A 19,076-nucleotide genomic window follows, 5' to 3' on the forward strand; every position below is an offset into this window, starting at 1 on the left:
TGCGCATGTCATAATATAGGTAAGCGTCTCGGTGTCTTCTTTTAGAATTGGGTTTCCAAGGACACAGTCAAAAACACAAGTGCGCTCACATTGCGCCCTATCCTTTGAGTCAGAGGTTGGTAAATGAGACTACTCACGAGTGCCATACGCAGAAATGACTCAACATGGACACGAGAGAGTTCATGCTTCAATAAATACTCCGATGGATACGTCTCAAAGAGAAATGAAAACGCGTCGTTTGGTAGCAATAGATGAATTGGTCAAAATCAAGAATAAAAAATGTCAAAGATTTTGAAACATGAAAAGTCAACATAATCCAACCAAATTACCTATTAAATTATATATATATATTTTTTTTAAGAGCTCACTAGACATAATTTAAAAGTTAATAAAACATTTAGAATATTTAAACTTTAGATCTATGAACACCAAACGCGACAAACAAAATTTATGCAGCACCGAACCCCCCACAGCCTCGAAATCTCCGAAAGGAAAATAAGAAATGTAAGAACATCAAAGTTAAAAAAAAGTAAAAAAAAGAAAAAACAACGGAGGAAATTGGTGACGGTGGAGCCACTTGATCGGCGGTGGATTTGTGGAGGAGGAGGAGCGAGAAGATGGCATTGGTATGGCGATCTCGAATCCTGTTTGATTTGGGGTTAAAGCCATTTTAGATGAATCTGGAATTGGCATTGCAAATTGTTAGGGTTTGTTGTGGCCCAATTAATTACCCTGAACTACACGCTGAAGCAAGCCATCCCCAACCCTCCTTTTTCCTCTTCTTGTTTTCCCTTTTCTTCTCGGATCGTTTTCAATGCAATCTCTCCATTTATTATCCCTAAACCCTTTAATTTGGAGCGCGAATAAAACTCTTCGAAGCACAGAGAGCTTTAAATGCGAGTTGGTTGATGCGGTTGCTTTCCATCTCCTCCTCCTTCTTCTTCTTCTTCTTAAGCGCTAAGTTTTCGAAATCCCTAATCTTATATCGTTAAAACCCATTTTCGCTTCTCGATTTTGGATCGACCCTTTTGATTTCCATGGATTTCATCGCGAATCCATTTCGATTTTCTTCATCTTCCTCGCCTTCGTTTGGTAATCTCTTTGAGAGAGTTCGAGACATTTGTTGCTATGCGGTTTCTGCGATTCTTGGCAACGTCTTGTCCGCGATCTTCACTTTTTTCTTCGCCCTAGGTTTGTTTCTCATTCATCTTCTGCATTTCTTCGCATCATTTCTCTGTGTTTATGTGATGATAATCATCCGATCAAGGAGAAGAAGAAGAACAGAAAAACAGGGTTTCTGAAACTTATTTGGATTTCAAGGAAATGAAATCGTTCTTTGTTGTTTCTGGCAGTGGGGACTTTGCTTGGGGCCATGACTGGCGCATTGATTGGCCAAGAAACAGAGAGTGGGTTTGTTAGAGGAGCGGCTGTTGGGGCAATTTCTGGAGCTGTTTTCTCCATTGAAGTCTTTGAATCTTCTCTGGTTCTTTGGCAATCAGATGAATCAGGGATTGGCTGTCTTCTTTATCTGGTGCACAAACTTTGTATCCAAATCTTTTGAGAGTTGAAAAATGGTTTCTCTGGTAATCCAACATTAATTTTGTTTGTTATTCTGTATAGATTGATGTCATTGCAAGCCTCCTAAGCGGACGACTCGTTCGAGAACGGATTGGTCCAGCCATATTGAGCGCAGTTCAAAGTCAGGTAGCTTTGCAATGCCATTGATGAATTGTATAGTTGTAGCTTGATTTAGAATGATGAAACTCATGTTCTGGTTTTGGTGTGAATCAGATGGGTGCTACAGAGACGAGCTTTGACGACATCCCAAACATCTTCGATACGAGTAGCGCAAAAGGATTGCCTGGGGACTCGGTCGAGAAAATTCCCAAGATCTTAGTATCTAAGAACAACAGTGTAGATGCTTACGGCGAGCGAGTCTGTTGTTCTGTTTGCCTTCAGGTTAGTCTCTAACTTTTGAATCTTCATACCAAATCGTCGTCGAAATGGCTACTTAATCGTATTTTCGGGTCGTATTTTCCCAGGACTTTCAACTAGGAGAGACTGTAAGAAGTTTACCATATTGCCATCACATGTTCCATTTGCCCTGCATTGATAAATGGCTTCTTACTCATGGCTCTTGCCCTTTATGTAGAAGGGATCTGTAATATTTTTCCACTACTACTACTGTCTTAACTTGCCCATGTAAATTACAAAATCCGCGAAAAATTTCCTTATTTTTCGCTAAAACTCGAGTTGGATCATTGCTTCAGTTGTTCGAACAGGGGCATTCGTAACATACTGAGGCAATCGATCGTCACCGATGTATAAAAATTTTGAGTAATTATAGCTTTATATTGCTCTTGTGAATAATCCATATTCCTCTTCTACTGATTCATCAATTATTATGAGTTTTGGTTGCTTTGCTTAAAGAGTTAGCAATTTGCCTTTTTGAACAACATTTAAGATTAGGCCATTGGTTTGCGTAAACTTGCAGTTTGAGTTCACCCATTCTCTGTCGTCCAAGTGGCGTTGTCTGATAGGTTGGTTTGGACAGGAAGAACAGCCCAAAACCAAAGCTAAGATTGTTGGAGTGTTAGTTGAGAGCTTTTTGAAATTATTTAATGCAGAGATTAGGCTGAGAACTTAGGGAGAGGCTTCCCCACAGTGGAAATACAAGATATTTAGAGCCCCATTGTGGTGTGGTGGAAGATATCAGGTAGTGGGAGCCCCATCTGCATTGAAAGGATCTCAGAGTGTAGGGACATGAGCCTTTAAAACCACCCTTTTCCCCGTCATTTACAACACTCTCTCTTGGATTGGGATGTACTCTACTTCAAGTAAACATGATGGAAATGATAAGTTTAGGACACCTCCCTCCCTCCCCCTCTCCTTCTTTATCGGTTTTTCTCTCTATAACGGCTCAAGCTCACTGCTAGTAGATATTGTCCTCTTTGGGCTTTCCGTCTACTAGGGAGAGGTTTCAACCCTTATAAAGAATGCTTCGTTCTCTTCTCTAACTGATGTGGGATTTCACATGTTGTAGCCTACCACAATAACGCATCTGTTGTGAGATCCCACATTGGTTGGAGAGGAGGACGAAACATTCTTTATAAGGGTATGGAAACCTCTCTCTAGTAAACGTGTTTTAAAAACCTTGAGGAGAAGCTCAAAAGGGAAAGCCTAAAGAGAACAGTATCTGCCAACAATGGGCTTGGGTTGTTACAAATAGTATCAGAGCCAGACAAGACTGAGCCCCGAAGGGGGGTGGACACGAGGTAGTGTGCTAGCAAGAATGCTTGGCCAGGGGGGTGGATTGGGAGTCCAACATCGATTGGAGAAGGGAATGAGTGTCAAAGCATTCTTCCTAGGGTGGGGAAACCTCTCTCTAGCATATGTGTTTGAGGGAAATCCGAAGAGACCAATATATGCTCGCAGTGAGCTTGAGGCGTTACACTCTCAGACCCTACGTGGATGCGAAAAGTCATAGAAGGAACACAGTTGTCCTGAATGGGGCTGTTTAGATTAGATGTTGAGAGGGAGTGTGGTATTTATATTTGGTTTAAGCTTCAGCTACCACAATAAATAAGAGTTGAAATTGTACCAAAGGAATTTGAAAGTGTTTGGTGGTTTCACTTGAAGAGAATGCATCCATTGTTCTTACAACAAGTTTGCTGCATTTCATCACCTCCACCTACTTCCTCTTTAATGGCCAACTACCCATCTTTTTATCCATTTTATTATGGTTGCCCAAGTTCCTAACATCCCTTTTTTTCTCTCTAAAATATCCTTAAAATATCACCCTTTTCTTTTACTATTATATGCTCATTTGGTGGTTGCAGAAACCTCTCCTTTTCTTCTAACCTTTATTGTTCTTTTCATTGTTTTCTTAAGCCTTAAGGAAACACTTCCTTTCTTTATATTTATGAGGTGACGCAGACCTTATGGTTATGGTTGTGTATCTTACCAAGTGAATATGTCGACTAAGGTAGGCTATTTGTGTGAAATCTCACATTGGTAGGAGAAGGGATCATAGCCTTCCTTATAAGGGGTGGAAACCTCTTCTCAGCATACACGTTTAAAAGGTTGACGGCGATACGTAACGGGTTAGAGGAGACAATATCTGTTAACTATGGACTTGACTCTTACCAGAAGACTTATCTATGTTTTGACCCTTGATCAAAAAATACTTTGAAAGTATGAATAAGTCGTTCTTACTCAAATTTCTTTTCGGAGGGAGATATCCAACTTAAAAAATAGTTTTTGTTTGAAAGTTCACCACGTAAATCCCTCTAATTAAGTGTTGTTATAAGAAAACGCTAAAAAGTGATCCAACTAGTCGAAGTCAAGGAATGTCTTCCTCTTCCTCTGAAATTTTATTGGGGTGTTTGTTAAATTTAAGGAATCTAAAGCATAATCCAAGGAAGGCACTAAACGCAAGAGAAAATCTCCCATTGTTATCTATTTGAGCTCTCTATTGCCATACTTTGAGTGTACTTTCCCTTGGAAGTTCTTAGAAAGCAACTAAAAAGAAAGAACTAAGTTGAACAGTGAATCAGGCGGGGCAGAGCAGAACAGAGCATTTAAAGAATAAAAGCGAACCTTCTCTCATCTCTCCTTGATATACAACTTGGTGGGTCACTGAATCCCAGAGAAGAGCCCCTCAAAACCTTCGTATTATTGTTTACGAAGGGGCAGTGTTCAGCCCTGACTTCGCATATACCTTCACTCCTCCCCCTCTCACAGACAAAACAGGGCTTCTTTCCCCTCTGCTTGAACCCAGAAACACGACTATCACCGTTGTGTCATCGTGAAAATGACGCCGAACCCCACGATCGATCTTCTTCAAGTCTGAGTATCGCATTTCTCGTTTCTTAGCTGCTTCCTGCATTGCCGCTTTCACCAGCCTCCTTGCACTTCCCTGGATGAAGGCAGACAACCAAGAGGAGGATTCTGTGAATAACTCAACTGAATACAATTCGCTATGGCAGATATCGAAAAAAAACGCAACTTACACTGTGAGGATGCTTGTGAACTATATCAACTGCATCCTGGTTGCTTAGGTGCTCCCACAGCCCATCAGAGGCAAATATGAGAAATTGATCGTCTGGATCGAGTTCATGCACAGAGACCGCAGGTTCTGAGCTCAGAATAGGCTTACTGAAGGGCTCCCGGAGACGAAACTTAGTATACAAAGGCTCCCGATTAAACTCTGGCTTTTTGAGATATACATCTCCAATCGACCGAGAAATCTGCAAATGAGTTAAACGAGAAGTTTCAGTTCGGCTGAGAAGATATGCAAAGACTTAAATGCTAGTTATCCTATAATCAAACGGTTGGTTTGTACGATACTAGGAGCATTTCAAGAGACCTCAATGCACCAAAGGCTATTGAACATGCTCGTGTGTGATCATATTCATATATAAACGAAATTTTGCTAGCAACTTATGTATCGTGGCCAGGAAGAAGTAGAACGGATCGATCTAAAGAGTCTTATGGTAACAAGACATAACTTCATGATATACACTAATCCTGATATTCTTATCAACTCATTGTAGCCTTAAATCTGATGATACGACATTCCAGTCAAATGAACGATCTCGACAGCATTGGATCGAACATGCCTCTTCAATTTGATGCAATTGATGCTAATAACAAGGCAGTAAAGAATAGTCGAAACCGAAAGTTCGATACTTCCTCTAGAACAAAACAAGCCAGAAACTAAAAGTCTTCGGTTCAATCATGCTTGGTAAGTACCTGAATCAAGCCCTTTACGCGCCATACGTTATGCTTCAACACTACTATCTGGGAGTCATCTGGGTGCATAGACTGCATCTCCTGGCGGACTGATTGTATGCTTACATTGTGCTCCGACGACAGCTGAATAGGAAGAACTTCCCCCGTCGACCGAACAAGCCTCCCCAACACAGCTCGGGAGTCACCAAGATTCGCAACGTAGAGTTTCCCATTACAAATCACAGCAACCAGACAGCACGAACCAACGGCCGCAATCTGCGGGTTCATGGGCCATTGCTTGGTGACAATAGAGAGAAACCCCTCTTCTGTTGCTTGGAATGCTTTCTTTATCACATTTACAGACATTGCCTTTTCTTCAGTAGCAAACACTGAGAAACAGTAAAACATGACTCAATTTCAAAATGCTCGTAATGATTCTAAAGCCAAAGCAGCCTATAAAACAAGTGCATTGAGCAGATGTTTGAACTCCTCTTACCTTTGAGATGCTGGAACAAGTTATCACATATGAACCGCGACGTCTCGGGGCCACCATGACCGTCGTATATTCCTACAAAGGTTCCATAGGGTCCAGACTCAAGCAAGCTCAAAGGACCAGACTCAAGCTGGCTCTGATCCTCAAGTAAATTGTTGGCTTGAACAACAGCCATTGAAAATTCTCCATTGATGTGGTGCCCATGGTCCTTGTACCAAAGTAGCCCATCTTGGCAGCCAACCGAATCCGAACCACCACCGCCACCCCGACGACGCAAGTGACGAGCGGCACATGGCTGCCAGCAAGCCCTCAGCAAGTTCATCAAGCTTGATAACATCCCTCATTGCACCAGAGCCAGCCTCCAATTCCTCCACATCCGAAATGGATGCAACACCAATCCCACCTCAAATCCCTCCCCTGCAGACCCAACAATCAAACATTGAACAGAAAATAGAATCAAGAACAAGGAAGAACAGCAGGAACAAGAATCAGAACAAAATCCACCACAATTGAAGTTGAAGAACAAGAAACAGTGAATAATTCAACCACAGAATAATAACAATAATAGAAGACTTGTATGAACTCACACTGTAAATTAGGCTATTCTGGCCAGTTGGGGTGAGCTACTACTGGATGATATCAAATGAAAACGACGGAGATCCAAAACAGACACAGCAATACATGTGCGAGTGAAATTGTTAGATCCACAGATCCATCAAACCCCAAAAGGAGCAATGGTAAAGCTGTTCTTAATTCCAAAGCAAAGCTAAAGAAGAACCCTAAAATCCAATTCGATGAAGAGAATAAAAACGAAACTGGAAGAAGTCTGTTTATAAGAAGACGAACACAGCGATTGGTCGAAGGCAGCAATGGCCATATGGAATCCTTCTAATGGGCTCCACTTCCAAACCCAAAAGAGAAAACCAAAGTAAAATACAAATTGTCAGGTCAATCCTCCACTTTCCATTAATTTACCTCTCGCAATCCCTCAATTTCTCATCCCTTCTTGACTTTTCTTCCGACCCATTTCCACAAAACTTGAAAGGGTTTTTGTCGTTTTACCGATTCACGAAGTGGGTGGAGTCATTTTCTTGATTTCGTGAACCCCAGCAAGCAAGCGAGTGGGGTAAATATCTCGGCGCTTCGCAGTGGCGCAACAGGCAACGTGTCGATCGATTGAGAGCTACAAGACACCACGTGGTGGGCTTAAACCATGAGCAAGCGGCTTCCATTTTATGGATTCACAGCTCCAACAGCGAGAATCTGATGAGTCGCATTCTGTCTGAAATAGATCGATTTAGTGGCTGATTCGAAACGTTGCTTGTTCTTGAGGGGTTTCGTTCGATTTTGTCAAATGGGGGACTCATTTCTTTTTTCTTTGACTTCGGGAAATGCTTCAATTTTCAACCCTTTGTTTGTGATGATCCTCTCGTCGCAAGTTCTTCTCGTGGGGGCGACAGTTTCATCATTCATGGTGGATGAATTTTAGGGTTTGGAATTTATGAAATTCAACCAAATTTAAACAAAATAAAATCACTCCCAACTCAAAAATCTAAAATTCATAATCATTACTCACAATTTAAGTTTTAAGTATTTATGTAATTGTTATTCAGATATTATCTGTCCACTTTAATCCATTACATACAGTCGCCTGTCTCATAGTTTTAAAACATGTCTGTTATGAAAGAGCTTTCACACTTTTTATAAGAAATGTCTGAAGGGCCAGCATCTTCACTGGTACGGCCCTATGTCTGACTCAAATATCATTTGTAACAGTCTCGGCCGCTTTGGCAAGTCTCACAATTTTCACACCAATGGCTCGTTTGTTAATGGAAGATCTAACCGTAATATTATATAGTTATTAATAAAAAAAAATATTTAAATATTACCTTAAAAATGGAATGAATTATAAAAAGATTAGAAAGATATTTTAAAAAATAATTTTGTGAAATAATTGAATTTGGCAGTCAAATAAAGATGTGGACTGAATATTGGAAGTTTGCCTAATTTGTGAATTATTGATGTGAATAAATATTTTAGGGATTATAATATTTATGAAGACAATGGAAGCACTCCTAACCCTTTATTAATCATTTCTATTTAATTATCATTAATTAATTATCCAATTTTCTAACGAAAAATTGCATATTTAATTTCATATCTAATCAATTTTAAACAAAAATATTGTCCTTTTCCGCGTCAAGTCCGTCACCGGCCCATATTGTCCTTTTATTTTTTAACTTTTCATTCAAAGCTTTCCCTCATGGTTTTTAAAACGGAAATGTTTTCATACCCTTGAATCTTTCGTTTCTCTCTTCAACCGACGTGCGATCTCACAATCCATTCTCCTTTGGAACCCAGTATCATTGTCGGCACTCGGTTCTCTCTCCAATCAATGTGAGATATCACAAAAATTGACGTCTTCGTAAAAGAAAACCAGACGATAACCTTCTATAAAAAATAATATAGTTTATTTATTTCTAATTATTCAAGAAAAAAAATCATAATTAATTAATTAAGAAAAAAAAATAAGAATCTCTAAATTTCAAATTATCTTTCATTTTCAGAAAGATTTGGAGATTTCTGAATAATTAAAATCAAATTTATTTATTTGAAAATTTAATAAAACTTTTATTTTTTCCAATGTTTGTGGTTAGGGTTTATGTTGATTATTGTATCATTATTAGTGTTCGTAATGCTTATTATTTATATTTTTATATAATTTATTTATTGATTTATTAATCATATTATTGAAAACGTCAATGATACGTGTGAAAATATCGATGAAGATGTTGACATACCCGAACTAGAAGATTGAACCTATGAAATAAGATTAAAATTTTTAAACGATAAATATTGAATTGTAATTTTACATAAGTTTAGTTTCTCGGGAATTCAAGTGTTTCTTAAACAAAGATGAGTTTAACAAAAACCTATCGGATTTCACTGATTGAGCTACATTGCTTGACATTGACTAGTTCATGTTTATATATATCTTAAATGGTTTAGACTTAGTTACCGTTTATGATCACCCTAAATGGTTTGGACAATTAAACTCTCGATTTTGTATCTAAAAAGCCTCGATCTATGAGTAATGGCTCGTTGTTCTCCTTGAGCTAGCTCTTTCGGGCATTCCCTCAAAGTTTTTTAAAACGTGTCTGCTAGGGAGAGGTTTCCATACTCTTGTAAAGAATGTTTGTTCTTCTCTCCAATCGATGTGGGATCACAATCCACTCGTTGACACTTGTCCCCCCTTTTCAATCGTTGTCTTTCCACTCTCCAATTGATGTGGGATCTCACCATCTATTCCCCTTTAGGGCCTAGTGTCCTCGCTGACACATCACAAGATGTTCACCCCTCTTCGAGGCTCAGCGTTCTGCAATGTTCACATCTCCTCTTCAAGGCTTAACGTCCTGCGGTGTCCACCCCTCTTTGAGGCTTAACGTCCTACGGTGTCCACCCCTCTTTGAGGCTTAACGTTCTGCAGTGTCCACCCCCCTTCGAGGCTTAACGTCCTGCAGTGTCCACCCCCCTTCGAGCTTAGTGTCCTCACTAGCACACCGCCTAGCGTCTGGCTCTGATACCAATTGTCACGGTCCAAGACCACTGCTAGCAAATATTATTCTCTTTAGGTTTTCCCTTTCGAGCTTCCCCTTAAGATTTTTCAACAATCTTATAAAGAATGTTTCTTTATCCTCCCCAACCGATGTGGGATCTCACACTATGCATATATATAAAGTGCTTTTGGAGGTTAAATTGGGCATGATTATATTTTACGATAAACCCTAATAAGTACATTGAAAAGGTAAATTACAACCATACCCTTTAAACGACCTTCTTGGACTGTTACAAATGGTATCAGAGCCAAACACTAAGCGGTATGCTAGCAAAAATACTACGTCCTCGAAATCCGATCCCACACCAGTTGAAGAGGGGAACAAAACATTCCTTATAAGGGCATAGAAACGTATCCCTAGTAGACGCGTTTCAAAACCACGAGACTGACTATCAACATAACAATAGAATTGGAAGTAATAATTTGACTAGTAGGGGTCGGAGGGGGTACGATAAGGACATAAAATGTAAAGAAATATTTGTATCTAAAATAATAATTTTATGAATTAAAAGTAATTGTTTCCCCTAATGATTAATGAAATGATTCCAAATTAAAAGTAATCCTTCCTTTTACCACTACCACTACCACTAATATAAACAAATGAAAGAACACATTTTTGATCCCAAAATAAGGAACAATACAATCTCAACTGTCGCCAGCATTCTTTAACCGCTCACCGGAATCCTCCCAAACAGAATCAGCACCGGCGGCCAAGGAATCAGCAATGGGGACAATGACCAAAATACCCTCCCCGGCGGCGGCGCATAGAAAAGTAGTGAAAAAGACGACCAAGGCGACGACGGAGTAAGCGGGCTGGTCGGGGGTCCAGAGGGCGGAGAGACCAAGGAATATAATCTGCAAGGGCAAGGAAATCAAAATGGTGGAGGCGAGGCTATAGACACGAACCCTGAGGGATTTGTTGATGACCATGGAGGCCACTTTCCAGCAAGAGAAGAGGAAGCAGAGGATGTAGCCGAGGCCGAAGGCGGCGAAGGCCATGGAGCTTAAGAGAGGGTAGGAGCATAGGACGGTGGCATTGTCGAAATCTTGCTTGATTATGAGGTAGCTTTGGGTGAAGGCGGCGGGGAGTTTGTCGTTGAAGGGTTTGTAGAAAACGATGAAGGTATGGAGGAGGAAAATTGGCATGGAGACAAGGAGGAGGAAGGCGACGGCGGCGAAGTCACGTGGCGTTTTGTGATTGGCGGAGGCGTTGATTAGGAAGAGGAGGGTTATTAAGAAACAGGGTTGGAAGAGGCCGAGAGAGAAGAGGGCGTGGAGTTTGCAGAGGGTGGATTGGTGGAGAGATGGGAGAGAGGGGAGGTAGGGGTAGAGGTAGCGCCGCCGGAAGAAGGAGAGGCGGAGGAGTTCATTCAGTGCCCATAGGGAGATGAAGGTCACCAGGAGGAATCGGACGGTCCACAGAGAGTTGAAGCGTTGGAGGTGGTGGGAGGTCCGGGATTTGAGGCGGAGGTGGAAGATGAAGGTCAGGGAGAGGAGGGAGAGGAGGAGGATGAGGGCGATGAACCACACGGTGGTCAGGTCGAAGGTTGATGGGTCTAGGAAAGACAAAGGAGCAATGAAGAACATCGATTTTTAATGGCGTGGCGGCGGCGCCGCTGGCGGTGGCGGTGGCGGTGGCAGCAGCAGCAGCGGCGGCGGCGACACCAGGAGGGTGTGGGAATGAAACTGCATGGATTAGAGGAGGAGGAGGAGGGCATCCGGCAGGTGAAGTGGAATGGCAAATTTGGTAAATTCTGAATCAATTCCATCGGCTTCTCTGTCATGTTATTATTATTAGAAGGTGGTTCATACTCCATACATGCCCTCCATCCATTTCCCTCTCCACACCTCATTTCCTCCCCCTTTCTTCGACCCGACCCTAACCTATTTTTCGTGCCCTCTAACCCTTGCACGTATCTTGCTCTATAGTTTTGTTATGCTATGAAACTTCATACGTTATGGAATATCGTGTTATATCATGTTATATACTATGATATGAGAGGACATGAAATGATTATGAGGTATTTTGTGCATATTGTATGTTCATGTGCATCAGGATACTTTCTTGCTATGATTAGTACGGACGCGTACACTACGATGCTATGATCATGGTATTGTGCACACAATATTATGAGTACTCCCTTCCTTTCGTGGCATATCGGTAGGGTGAGTGTACTCTAGTCAAAGGCTAAGTCTTAAGTGTATCTATATGAGCAGGTCCATGTGTGCATATGTGGGTCATGTGTAGAAAAGTGTAATGCATCCAATTCTGCACGTACTAGAAGTAGAGACCAACGTCATATTGTGATATTTTATGAAATGATAGGTCTCAAATATGGTTGCATGTGATATCATTTCCGGACCCAACAGTAGAGTTACTGAGTACTTAAAATACTTTAGTAATGTGTTACTCTTATTTTTCAGATAAAGGCACCTCTGCATGGATAACGATGACTCGGTGACAACCATGAGACCAAAATCATGGTAGATGCATTCATGTCGCTTCTAGCTCTTAGGTTAGATCAAAGCATTATTTTATTTAAACTTCACGTTATTAATTTTCTACTATGCTATTTTTAAAGATTTTATTAGGGACGTGTAAGCCTCTGATATCGTTTATAAAACATTTTAAATAAATGTTTTTGCACCTAAGAGTCATGTCATGCATAAACAATTTGACATTTAAATTTAATTGATCTTAATGTTTCCACGTAAACAATTTGGATCAAATTACTTAAAACAAAGTAAGTCGTATCAATAGTGTTATCAATATTCAACTTTATCCATATCTTAAGCTATTATCAACTATATATTATTTAATATTACATTAAATAATTTTAGATTTTTCATATAATGAATAATGTTAAATTGTAAATAATAAAAATTAATTACGAGACTACGTGACATAGATCCCAATACTGTTAGTTAAGAGTAAAAACGATCACCAGGTGCCAATCTGGGTACTTTCAAAATATTTTATCTTCACTTATATGCTTTTTAAATGAAAAGTTTAACGTTCCATTAAACAAACACCAAATTCAAATATATATCAAATTTGAACAATTTTGAACCTAAATGTTCATAACTTATTACATGTTCATAAAATTTCAAGAACGAGATAAACACAAACACGAAAGTCTAGTCTCTATAGACATTTAAAGTGTGAGATCTCACATCGATTGGAGAGGGAACGAAGCATTACTTATAAGGGTGTAAAAACCTCTCCTTAGTAGATGCATTTTAAAACCATGAGGCTGACGCCTAAATAGACACTATTAGCTAGTGGTGGGCTTGGGTTGTTACAAATAATATCAGAGTAAGACACCGGGCAGTGTGCCAACGAGAACACTGACCCCAAAAGGAGTGAATTATAAGATCTCACATCAATTGGAGAGAGAACGAATAATTTCCTAAAAGGGTGTGAAAACCTCTCCTTAGTAAACGTGTTTTAAAACCATGAGACTAACGACAATACGTAGGTTAAAGTGGACAACATCTACTAATAGTGGGCTTAGGTTGTTACAAATGGTATCAGAACCAGACACCAAGCAGTGTACCAACGAGGACACTAGCCTCCAAGGGAGGAGGATTGTGAGATCTCACATCAGTTAAAGAAGGAAGGAAGCATTCCTTATAAGGGTGTGAAAACCTCTTCTTAGTAAACGCATTTTTAAATCATGAGGCTGATGCCAAAATAGACACTATATTAGCTCGTGGTGGGCTTGAGTTGTTACAAATAGTATTAGAGCTAGACACCGAGCAATGTGTCAACGAGAACACTGGCCCCCAAAGGAGTGAATTATAAGATCTCACATCAATTGAAGAGAGAACGAATCATTTCCTATAAGGGTATGGAAACATCTCCTTAGTAAACGGCGTTTTAAAACTATGAGACTGATGGCGATGCGTAACAGGCTAAAGTAAACAACATCTACCAGTAGTGGGCTTAGGTTGTTACAAATGGTATTAGAGCCAAACACCGGGTGGTGTGCCAACAAAGACACTAACCTCCAAGAGGGTAGGATTGTGAGATCTCACATCAGTTAAAAAAGGAAGGAAGTCTTCCTTATAAGGGTGTGAAAACCTGTTAGACGCATTTTAAAACCATGAGGTTGATGCCAAAATAGACACTATTAGCTCGTGATGGGCTTGGGTTGTTACAAATAGTATCAGAGCCAGACACCGAGCAGTGTGCCAACGAGAACACTGACCCCCAAAGGAGCGAATTATAAGATCTCACATCAATTGGAGAGAGAACGAATCATTTCCTATAAGAGTGTGGAAACCTCTCCTTAGTAAACGCGTTTTAAAACCACTAAGGCAATACGTAGGCTAAAGTGGACAACATCTACTAGTAGTGGGCTTAGGTTGTTACAAATGGTATCAGAGCCAAACACCGGGCGGTGTACCAACGAGGACATTAGCTTCCAAGGGGAGAGGATTGTGAGATCTCACGTTAGTTGAAGAAAGAACGAAGCATTCCTTATAAGTGTGTGGAAACCTCTCCCTAGTAGACGCTTTTCGAAACCGTGAAACTAACGACGATACGTAACAAGCCAAAGTGGACAACATCTACTAGTAATGGGCTTAGGTTGTTACAAATAGTATCAGAGCCAGACACGGGGCAGTGTGCCAACGAGAACACTGACCCCAAAGGAGTGGATTGTGAGATCTCATATTAATTAGAGAAACAACCAATTACTTCCTATAAGGGTGTGGAAATCTCTCCTTAGTAAACGCGTTTTAAAACCATGAGACTAACGACGATACGTAACAGGCCAAAGTGGACAACATCTATTAGTAATGGGCTTAGGTTGTTACAAATAGTATCAGAGCCAGACACCGGGCAGTATGCCAACGAGAACACTGACCCCAAAGGAGTGGATTGTGAGATCTCACATCAATTAGAGAAACAACCAATCACTTCCTATAAGGGTGTGGAAACCTCTCCTTAATAAACGTGTTTTAAAACCATGAGACTAACGACAATACGTAACAGGCCAAAGTGGATAATATCTACTAGTAGTGGGGTTAGGTTGTTACAAATGGTATCAGAGTCAGACACTGGGCGGTGTACTAACGAGGACATTAGCCTCCAAGGGGAGACGATCGTGAGATCTCACATCATTTGAAGAAGGAACGAAATATTCCTTATAAATGTGTGTAAATCTCTCTTTGGTAGACGCATTTCAAAACCGTGAGACTGACAGCGACATATAACGAGTTAAAACGGATAATGGAAAACACAAACATTTATGTTGTAATACACAAAGGATAATCAAGACCGTTTTGTCCAAAAACAAAACCCAATTTGTATTGAAATGATATGAAGAGAAAGAGGGTTCGGAATGGAATAGATTTTGATGATCTAAGAAAGAGTGGAGAGTTGGTGAGAGATTTGATGATGAATAGAGAAGAAGAAGAAGGAAGAAGAAGGTGGAAGAAGAGTGGGTTTAGACAGCCAAAGTACTGTACAACCAACAAGTTTGGGACAGAGCTGTCTTCATCTCACATCTGTCTCTTAGCTCAAACACTGACTACACTCTCTCACCTCTGACAACTTCTTTCTTCTTTAACTTTTATTTGTACTTGTTTACATTCATTTGGTTTTCCAATTTAACTCTCTTTCTCTAATCAATGTTTCATCAACTCCAAATCTGGATGTTTGGAATTCTTATTTCATCTTAATCTTATGTTATATTATAATAGAAGTGGAATGAGATTTAGTGGAATCAAACAAATGATAACGTACACGCTTGAATTAGACTGAATGAAGATAAGATTAGGGTTAGACACGAATAAGCTGGATCTAATGGAGATAAGATCAAGGTTAGTCACGAATGAGCTAGACCGAGAGTTAGACACGAATAAGCTAGACCAAATGGAGATAAGATCAGGGTTAGACACGAAATCAATATTTTTTGTCACAGTATCCAAAATTAGACTGAATAGAGATGAGAACAGGGTTAGACATAGATAAGCTAGACTAAATGGAGATAAGATCAGGGTTAGACACGAAATCAATTTTTTTTGTCACGGTATCCAAAATTAGACTGAATAGAGATGAAATCAGGGTTAGACACAGATGAGCTAGATTGGATGGAGATAAGATCAGGGTTAGACACGAAATCAATATTTTTTATCACAATATCCAAAATTAGACTGAATAGAGATGAGAACAGGGTTAGACACGAATAAGCTAGACCAAATGGAGATAAGATCAAGGTTAGACACGAAATCAATATTTTTTGTCACAGTATCCAAAATTAGACTGAATAGAGATGAGAACAGGGTTAGACATGGATAAGCAAGACAAAATGGAGATAAGATCAGGGTTAAGACATGAAATCAATATTTTTTGTCACAATGTCCAAAATTAGACTAAATAGAGATGAGATCACGGTTAGACACAGATGAGCTAGATCGAATGGAAATAAGGCCAGGGTTAGACACGAAATCAATATTTTTTGTCTCGTGTCCAAAATTAGGCTGAAAAGAGATGAGAATAGGGTTAGACACAAAATCAATATTTTTCGTCCCGTGTCCAAAATTAGACTAAACAGAGATGAGATCAACGTTGACACAAATGAGCTAGACCAAATAGAGATGAGATCAAGGTTAAACACGAAATCAATATTTTCTATCCCAGTGTCCAAAATTAAACTAAATGGAGATAAGATCAGAGTTAGACACGAATGAGCTAAATTGAATAGAGATAAGATCATGATTAGACACGAATGAGCTAAACCAAATAGAGATGGGATTAGGGTTAGACACGAAATTAACATTTTGCATCCCCGTGTTCAAAATTAGATCGAACCGGTACAAGCCAGCAAGAACTTGGTTATTGAGTCATTGGCAAGATGTAAAGAAAAGAAATCTGAAAAGGGGTAGTAATGATTAAGTTAGCGAAGTCTCTGAGAGAAAGTGTAAGAAAAGAGAGCAGGTTGGGTATTAGATTCTGGGCAATGAACTTTTCCAAGAAACAAAGTGATATCATTAACTCAAAACCACCTCCAAAACAAAAGGCCCCCCACCACTCTTCTTCTCAGCAATCCAAAGAATCTCTTACAAAAAAAAACTATGTCAAAAGAACAAAGAAAGAATTCAAGACAGGACACTTGCAACAGCAGTACAACTCGGCTCCACCGTTTTAATTTATGTGAGAACTCACAATCCATCCTTTTGTAAAGCCGTTTGGTATCTAATTTTGATACCATTTGTAACAATCCAAGCTCGCTCCACGATTTTAAAATATTCTGTTCGGAAGAGGTTTCCACGCATTTATAAAGAATGTTTCATTCCTCTCTCCAACTGATATAAGACTCCACAATCCACTCCCTTGGAATCCAGCATCCAGTGTCTGCGTATCTGTTAGGAAGATGTTTCCACACTTTTATAAAAAATGTTTTGTTCTTCTATTCAATCGACGTAGAACCTTACAATTCACCCCTTTAGAGGTTCAGTGTCTTCACTAGCACACCGCCCGGTGTCTAGCTCTAATACCATTTGTAACAGCTCAAGCCCACCGTTAATAGATATTGTCCGTTTTAACCCGTTACGTATCATCGCGTGTATGTTAGGGAGATGTTTACACACCCTTATAATGGATGCTACATTAACGATATCTTTTGAGTTGAAATAAAACGTCTCAACCCGACTCAATACAAGACACGGACACTTCTAATGGTATTAATTAGTATTAATTTGGTTGTGGTTAGTTTAGTGTCCAATGGCGGCAAAGCCATGTGGGATTGTCTTGTTCCATGGCAGACTGAAACGGGTAGGGAGGCTGTACAGTTCTTCTTCCACACCCTAAGCCACAACATTGAATCAATCAAATCAGCCTTTTTTAAAAACAATTTTATCATTTTTAATATTTCAATTGGATATATATAAATAATATATTGTTTTCTATATTATTTGACGACATTATTGTCGGATTTATGGTTGTGCTTTTTTTGTGGTCCAGTCTATGAAACCAGCTGAAAGCATAATATTTTTCTTTCTATTTTTTATTTTCTAATTCATAATTTTGCAACAAAAAAACAAAATAATAATAATAAAAAGTTGAGGGTTATTTAGTAATGGTGCTGAATTAGACCATAATCATGATTATAATACGAATGAGTGGAAACCTCTCCTTACTAGAAGTACTTTAAAATCTTTGAGGGAAAATTTGAAAGGAAAAGACCAAACAAGACAATATGTGCTAGCGGTAGGCTTGACTTGGCTTGTTACAATGGTATTAGACCCGGACATCGAGCAGTGTGTCAACGAGGACGTTGGGCTCTAAAGGGAGATGGTTTGTGAGATCCCACATCGATTGAAGAGGGGAACGAATGCCAGCGAGGATGTTGGACTCGAAAGGGGTGAGTTGTGAAATCCCACATCAGTTGGAGAGGGGAACGAAACATTCTTTATAAAGGTGTGAAAATCTCTCCCTAATAGACGTGTTTTAAAAACTTTGAAGGAAAATTCGAAAAGGAAAGACCAAACAAGACAATATGTGTTAGCGGTGGGCTTGACTTGTTACAATAGTATTAGAGTCGGACATCGAGCAATGTGCCAACGAGGACGTTGGGCTCTAAAGGGCGGTGGTTTTTGAGATCCCACATCAATTTGAGAGATGAACGAGTGCCAGCGAGGACGCCGACCCCAAACGAGGGTGGATTGTCTGGTGTTAAATCATAAGCACGTTACGAACGTAGATAATTATAACAATATATATATATATATACACAAATTTCGGACGAAACTAGATATAATCCATTGATACGGGAGTTTTTAAGATGAATAAAAATAAATAAAAAAAATAGACAAAAGTAATTTGGTAGTAATATGAGGGGGAGACGACAGGTGGTGAACCACCGGACAAGCGTATGTTGTTGGGTGTTACTGTCGTCGTCTGTTTTTGCAGTCTCGTACGACATGTAGTCTCCAGTGGCAACCAGTGGCAACGCCCACTCCCAAATACTAAACGACGCCGTTCTCTCTCTTCCTTTTGTTTCTCTCACGTGGCTGCTCCACCTTGTCCACGTGTTGCAATTACAGCCACGGAATTTGTCCGCTCATTTTGGAATCCGTCTTTTTTGAGCTTTCAAAGAAAAAATGTCTTTTTATCCAAATATATATATATTTATATATTTCATTTTCCCTTTCCCATATTTGGTCCAAAATCACTTCTAATTAATTAAATTCTTTCCTTTTGGTCTAATAAAATAATTATAATTT

At 39.6% G+C, this 19,076-nt stretch overlaps 2 protein-coding genes across 2 annotated transcripts; one reads left to right on the top strand and one right to left on the bottom strand.

The window, feature by feature from the left end:
- Positions 1 to 440: 440 nt before the first annotated feature.
- LOC111431224 (NEP1-interacting protein 2) lies at positions 441 to 2,370 on the top strand. Its single transcript, XM_023067817.1, has 5 exons — positions 441 to 1,191; positions 1,353 to 1,531; positions 1,621 to 1,704; positions 1,792 to 1,959; positions 2,043 to 2,370. The coding sequence occupies exons 1-5, from the start codon at positions 1,038 to 1,040 to the stop codon at positions 2,163 to 2,165; spliced, it is 708 nt and encodes a 235-aa protein (XP_022923585.1). The 5' UTR covers positions 441 to 1,037; the 3' UTR covers positions 2,166 to 2,370.
- A 2,050-nt stretch (positions 2,371 to 4,420) lies between these two features.
- Positions 4,421 to 7,343, bottom strand: LOC111431187 (probable protein phosphatase 2C 46). The gene is made up of 5 exons (XM_023067746.1): positions 6,814 to 7,343; positions 6,230 to 6,643; positions 5,755 to 6,122; positions 5,013 to 5,249; positions 4,421 to 4,918 (listed from the first exon to the last, which is right to left on the bottom strand). The coding sequence occupies exons 2-5, from the start codon at positions 6,561 to 6,563 to the stop codon at positions 4,682 to 4,684; spliced, it is 1,176 nt and encodes a 391-aa protein (XP_022923514.1). The 5' UTR covers positions 6,564 to 6,643; positions 6,814 to 7,343; the 3' UTR covers positions 4,421 to 4,681.
- Positions 7,344 to 19,076: the final 11,733 nt, after the last annotated feature.

This window comes from Cucurbita moschata, unplaced genomic scaffold (genome assembly GCF_002738365.1).
Source record: "Cucurbita moschata cultivar Rifu unplaced genomic scaffold, Cmos_1.0 Cmo_Scf00035, whole genome shotgun sequence".
In the NCBI taxonomy this organism is placed as follows: domain Eukaryota; kingdom Viridiplantae; phylum Streptophyta; class Magnoliopsida; order Cucurbitales; family Cucurbitaceae; genus Cucurbita; species Cucurbita moschata.

Bases quoted from the DNA above. Each gene is read 5' to 3' on its own strand.
- LOC111431224 (XM_023067817.1), top strand. From the start codon at position 1,038: ATGGATTTCATCGCGAATCCATTTCGATTTTCTTCATCTTCCTCGCCT. The intron at 1,705-1,791 runs GTAGCTTTGCAA...GGTGTGAATCAG, and splicing joins TGAGCGCAGTTCAAAGTCAG to ATGGGTGCTACAGAGACGAG. The intron at 1,960-2,042 runs GTTAGTCTCTAA...GTATTTTCCCAG, and splicing joins GTTGTTCTGTTTGCCTTCAG to GACTTTCAACTAGGAGAGAC.
- LOC111431187 (XM_023067746.1), bottom strand. From the start codon at position 6,563: ATGTTATCAAGCTTGATGAACTTGCTGAGGGCTTGCTGGCAGCCATGT. The intron at 5,250-5,754 runs GTACTTACCAAG...ACTCATTTGCAG, and splicing joins GCGTAAAGGGCTTGATTCAG to ATTTCTCGGTCGATTGGAGA. The intron at 4,919-5,012 runs GTAAGTTGCGTT...GCCTTCATCCAG, and splicing joins TTCACAAGCATCCTCACAGT to GGAAGTGCAAGGAGGCTGGT.